Source organism: Nicotiana tomentosiformis, chromosome 5 (genome assembly GCF_000390325.3).
Source record: "Nicotiana tomentosiformis chromosome 5, ASM39032v3, whole genome shotgun sequence".
Lineage (NCBI taxonomy): Eukaryota > Viridiplantae > Streptophyta > Magnoliopsida > Solanales > Solanaceae > Nicotiana > Nicotiana tomentosiformis.
Window position 1 is genome coordinate 16311377 of NC_090816.1, and position 4568 is coordinate 16315944.

The window sequence follows — 4568 nt, forward strand, 5'->3', positions numbered from 1 at the left end:
TGTTTCGCGTTTGCTCACATGGAGGAACATGGGGATCCTACCTTCGACATGTCTAGTTTTGATAATCTTATAATATTCTTTTTGCTTTCACTATGTGAGACAAATATCAAAATGTTTCGGTGGCAATAACTGGAAAAGTCAGATCGAGATCGATATGATATTTCTTTTGATTTAACAAAAAGGGTCATATCCAACAAGCCAACAATTTACTGTTGGAATTCATGTGCATCATAGGCGGATAATTGGTGTTAATTTCTTAGAAATATTTTATTTGAAAAACACGTGCTAATGAATAAATTGCAGTACTTTGTACATTATATTAATTAAATAAACATAATTGATGCAAATAGACTACGCGTTAATGTTTAATACGATATCTAACAAGCTCGAAATGAAATAAAATTGGCTAAGTATGAAAAATACACTGATAAAATCTAAATAACGCCTACTTTTGATGGCATTGATAAACTGCAGTATGTAAGTAATGACTAATTTTTCTTGGCGCTTAATTCTTGGCTGACCTTCTCAACCTGATTTGCATTGTTAGTGTGAATTAGTGTATCCATCTCTTTGTCCATATCCTTAATCTGTAAATATATATCCCAAAAAAAGAAAGAATATTATTATCATGTACTAAAATTATACACACAGATAATGCTAAAAACAATTCATTATCATTATAGTTTAACCTATGATATATTTTTACCATATTATCATACTTATCATAGAGATGTACTAGTAATTATTTTATAAGTAGCCTAATCTTATATTATAGTGCATAAAATTTAAACTCTTATTATTAATGTTATTAAGTGTACACGATTTGTTTATATCATACCTATCTCATTACCTTTCGCTTATGCAATTGATGGAGTTTTATACAAACAAGTCAACAATATATTTTTATGACTCAAGAGATCATGTCTAATATTTTGCTTTTTCGCTTAGGGTCAATCTTTAGAACATTGTTCATTTACTAACCTAAAAAACTACATAAGTAAAGAAATAAAGGTAATTAACAAAAGAACTATGTCTGTATTCCTTGTTCTAGCCACACATTCATTTTAAGCATGTCCTAAAATCTTATTTTAACTTTAACGAGATGACTTGTTGTGACTCATTTGATACAAAGGATAAATTATACTTTACAGATATTTGGTATACGGGTAAAAAATCTTTTCTTTAATTTCTTAACCTCTCTATCGGTCAAACTTCTTCACCTAAAATACGTCAGTATTTAAAACAAAAAGAAGATATATATCGCCTCATAAGAAATATTCCATACCTCAAAAAAATCCTTATAGAGAACGCGCTATCACATCTTCTTAACCTAGATTTGTTGGGAGAGGAAGAGATGGCTAGTTTAATTTTAAGGAAATAATAAAATCAAGAGATTGACCTTTTGAATGACATCTTGAGCTTGATTGGCATATTTGACTGCCCCTTCAGCTAAATTTTCTATTGAATCAAGACTTTGTTTAAGCTTTGAATCCCCTGGAAGTTTCTCTTCAATCTCTTCAGCAATTTTATCTACTTTCTCAGCAACTTCTTCTACTATCTCACTCATATTTTCCACTGTTTCTACTGCTTGTTTCACATTATCTTCAAATGCAAAATCCAGAAATTGAATACTATTTCCTATAAACATTATGATAATTAAATATAGGAATTCACATACTTCAAATAAAAGTTTACATACTTTTGAGTAGTTGTAGAGGACTGACTTTGTTCCTAAATGAAGGTAGTATTATAGGTAGAAGAAATCCCAACAACCATTTCCTGCATATAACATATAAAAACTTCAAAATTCGATCACCCCCAGAAAACCTTCAATAGATATTTTTTTAGGGTTTGATCCAATCATATTAAGTTACTTGAACAGACAACCAAATAGCTGCCCGCCCACCCAACAGCTTAAACTAAAAATAAGCCGGCGGATATAAAATATAAGTACAATCTCTGAATAATACGTATATTATTGTATATATTCAGTGTATAATATATGTATACCTCATAGAAACAGTGAATCAGACTGGCTTTTTGTGTAAAATTATCAAAAAATAAAAGGGAAAAAGAAATTAACTCTATACCATCCAAAGAATGGAGATTTGCCAGGAGGTGGAGCATCTGATCCAGTACTGTTGGCTGAGTTGCACTTCACACTAAGGGGAAAAAATGCATACTTAATTAGTTAAAAAATGGAATTATATACAACAGAAAAAAGGGGGAATGGAAATTAAACCTACGTGAGTATTTCATTTTTTGCATTGGAATTGACGAAATTGAGAGGCTTGTTGATCTTCTTTAGATGGGATTTTCTACATAGCACCGGCCTTGAATATGAAAAATGGGATTTTTGGGAAATACTTTGATTGTATGAAAGATTGTAAAATGGATTTGAACAAGTAATTTTGGTGGACATTTTGAATGACTCTAAAACTTGGATTAAAATGATCTTAATTTTCTATACTAACTCTAATTTTTCCAAGAAGAAATATATATATGGAGAGCCTTGGTTTTCAGTTGGTGGGTTGTAATCATGTGTGATGAGCATATAATTATATAAACATGCAATGCTTTCTTCGTCAGCATTAAAATTAAATAATCACGTCGAATGAAAATGTCGTGCACATGGAAATCATTAATTCCAAGATGTAATTATACAAAGAATAAGGTCTGTACTATTTGATGGCTTTTTCGGATATCTAATTATTGTGTAAATATCAAAATCAGAAGAAATTTATATAAAAGAAACAAATGCAGACAGACTGTATATCCGTTGTATTTATTTTATTCTAACAACAGATCCAAACTTATACTGTCAGTTTGAAATTATTGGTATTTCCCAGAAATACTAAAAAGAAACCAATCTTATTATTCTCCTCAAAACTCATTTATATAATCAAACTGAGTTTGTTATTGTTGATGTAAACCAATTTAGTTTTTATTGTTGACTTATATATTTCTTTTTCTTCTCAACAACTAGAGAACATGATTCACGATTTCTCTTCTCTTTCCCACTTAATATCTATTCTTTGACGTAATAGGCAAGGTATTAAAATAAATTAAAAAGATGGTGACACTAATAATAAAATACATTTCATTAAAGGGAAAAACATAAATTAACAAATTTCCTCGTCCATTTCTTATTTGCATCATTTAGCACTACAGTTGAATTTGTTCGTTGTTTTTAGACAAGTGAATTAATTTGATCCAAAAAGTAATGAAATAATTGATGAAATATAAAATACTTAGCCTTAGAATGTAGATGAAATGACGGAGCAGATGAGTTCGAAAACAGGGTTTCTGGGCACAATAATGATGAGATCAAAAAGCGAGAAAGTAGAATGGTATTAAAATTCTGTATAGAATGTAGTACAAGTTAGCCAGAAAATTCCTGTTTCTTACAATGATCATTGAGCTTATTATTTATAGCTATGAAGAAGATACTAGGGTCATGCCCTTCTTTAGTGTCAATTATGAGGAGCATTGATGGAGACGTAATAGTGGACATAAATGGCAAATTCTTTGTAACTGGTCATTGCTCTTTAATGCTGTGGAATATTCCCCATTGAATGTTACCGGGTGCAGAGTATTCAATGCCTTCACGAACGTTATCTTTTTCGGTGAAACACAGGATAACTGCGTCCGTTTTTTCGTCCTCCCGGCTTAGGTTTCACGTGTCCCCTTCTTGGGTGGCCACGTATCATAACATATTTAACCTAATACAGATAACTCCCCTGCTTTCTGATGACACAACTTTGTGTTACAGAAAAGTTGGTAGAAACATTCTTTTAGCGGGAATTACTATAATTCCTTTTGAAGGTCACTGACGGTTGATTAGACGTATTTCTCTCCGCATTCAATGCTCCGAACACGCGTGTCATGAACCAAAATCTCACCACAGGCGTCGTGATGGAACTTACTCTCTAAGACTAGGTAAGCCGATTATAATAACAATTCAAGTTTTTTTTAATATAAAAAAAACAGATAATCGACACCCACAACGGAAATAATTATAACAACCTCCCAAGACTGGTAATAGTGAGTCACGAACTCTAACTGAATACATGAAATGATCTCGAGGATCGAATGTATAATATTGTTCGAATAAGAAATTAACAGTACAATAAAATGGAAAGACCCCAAGGAACTGCGACGACCAAGCAGTCCTACCTTGAATCCTTGTGATCATACTCTAGTCTCTGTCTGAATCCAATATATCCAATACATGGCTCTACAAAAAATAGTACAGAACTATAGTATGAGTACACTACAGTCGGTACCTAGTAAGTATCAAGACTAACCTCGGTGGAGTAGTGACATAGGTACAATCAAGACACTCACTAGTCAAATAACCTATGCAATATAACATACAAAAATAATAGAAAATAAATGGGAGTGATAACAACATCAATCATTAGTGATTTAAACAACAAGGCAACAAGAACACCATAAATAATGCTCAAACGAATAATAAATACAAGTACAATCAATTAATCAAGTCCTTCAAAATATATGTCACGACCCAAAATCCCACCACAGTCATCGTGATGGCACTTAGTCTC

At 31.7% G+C, this 4568-nt stretch overlaps 1 protein-coding gene across 1 annotated transcript; it reads right to left on the minus strand.

The window, feature by feature from the left end:
• Nucleotides 1-289: 289 nt before the first annotated feature.
• Nucleotides 290-2524, minus strand: LOC104110192 (uncharacterized). The gene is made up of 5 exons (XM_009619640.4): nt 2247-2524; nt 2091-2162; nt 1700-1779; nt 1400-1602; nt 290-587 (listed from the first exon to the last, which is right to left on the minus strand). Exons 1-5 carry the CDS (start codon nt 2420-2422, stop codon nt 489-491), a joined length of 630 nt encoding a protein of 209 aa, XP_009617935.1. The 5' UTR covers nt 2423-2524; the 3' UTR covers nt 290-488.
• Between the last annotated feature and the right edge of the window lie 2044 nt (nt 2525-4568).

Excerpts from the sequence above, each read along its gene's own strand:
- LOC104110192 (XM_009619640.4), bottom strand. The coding sequence starts at position 2,422 with ATGTCCACCAAAATTACTTGTTCAAATCCATTTTACAATCTTTCATAC. Across the intron at positions 2,163-2,246 it reads GCAAAAAATGAAATACTCAC|TGTGAAGTGCAACTCAGCCA; the intron begins GTAGGTTTAATT and ends TTTTCCCCTTAG. Across the intron at positions 588-1,399 it reads CTCAAGATGTCATTCAAAAG|ATTAAGGATATGGACAAAGA; the intron begins GTCAATCTCTTG and ends ATATATTTACAG.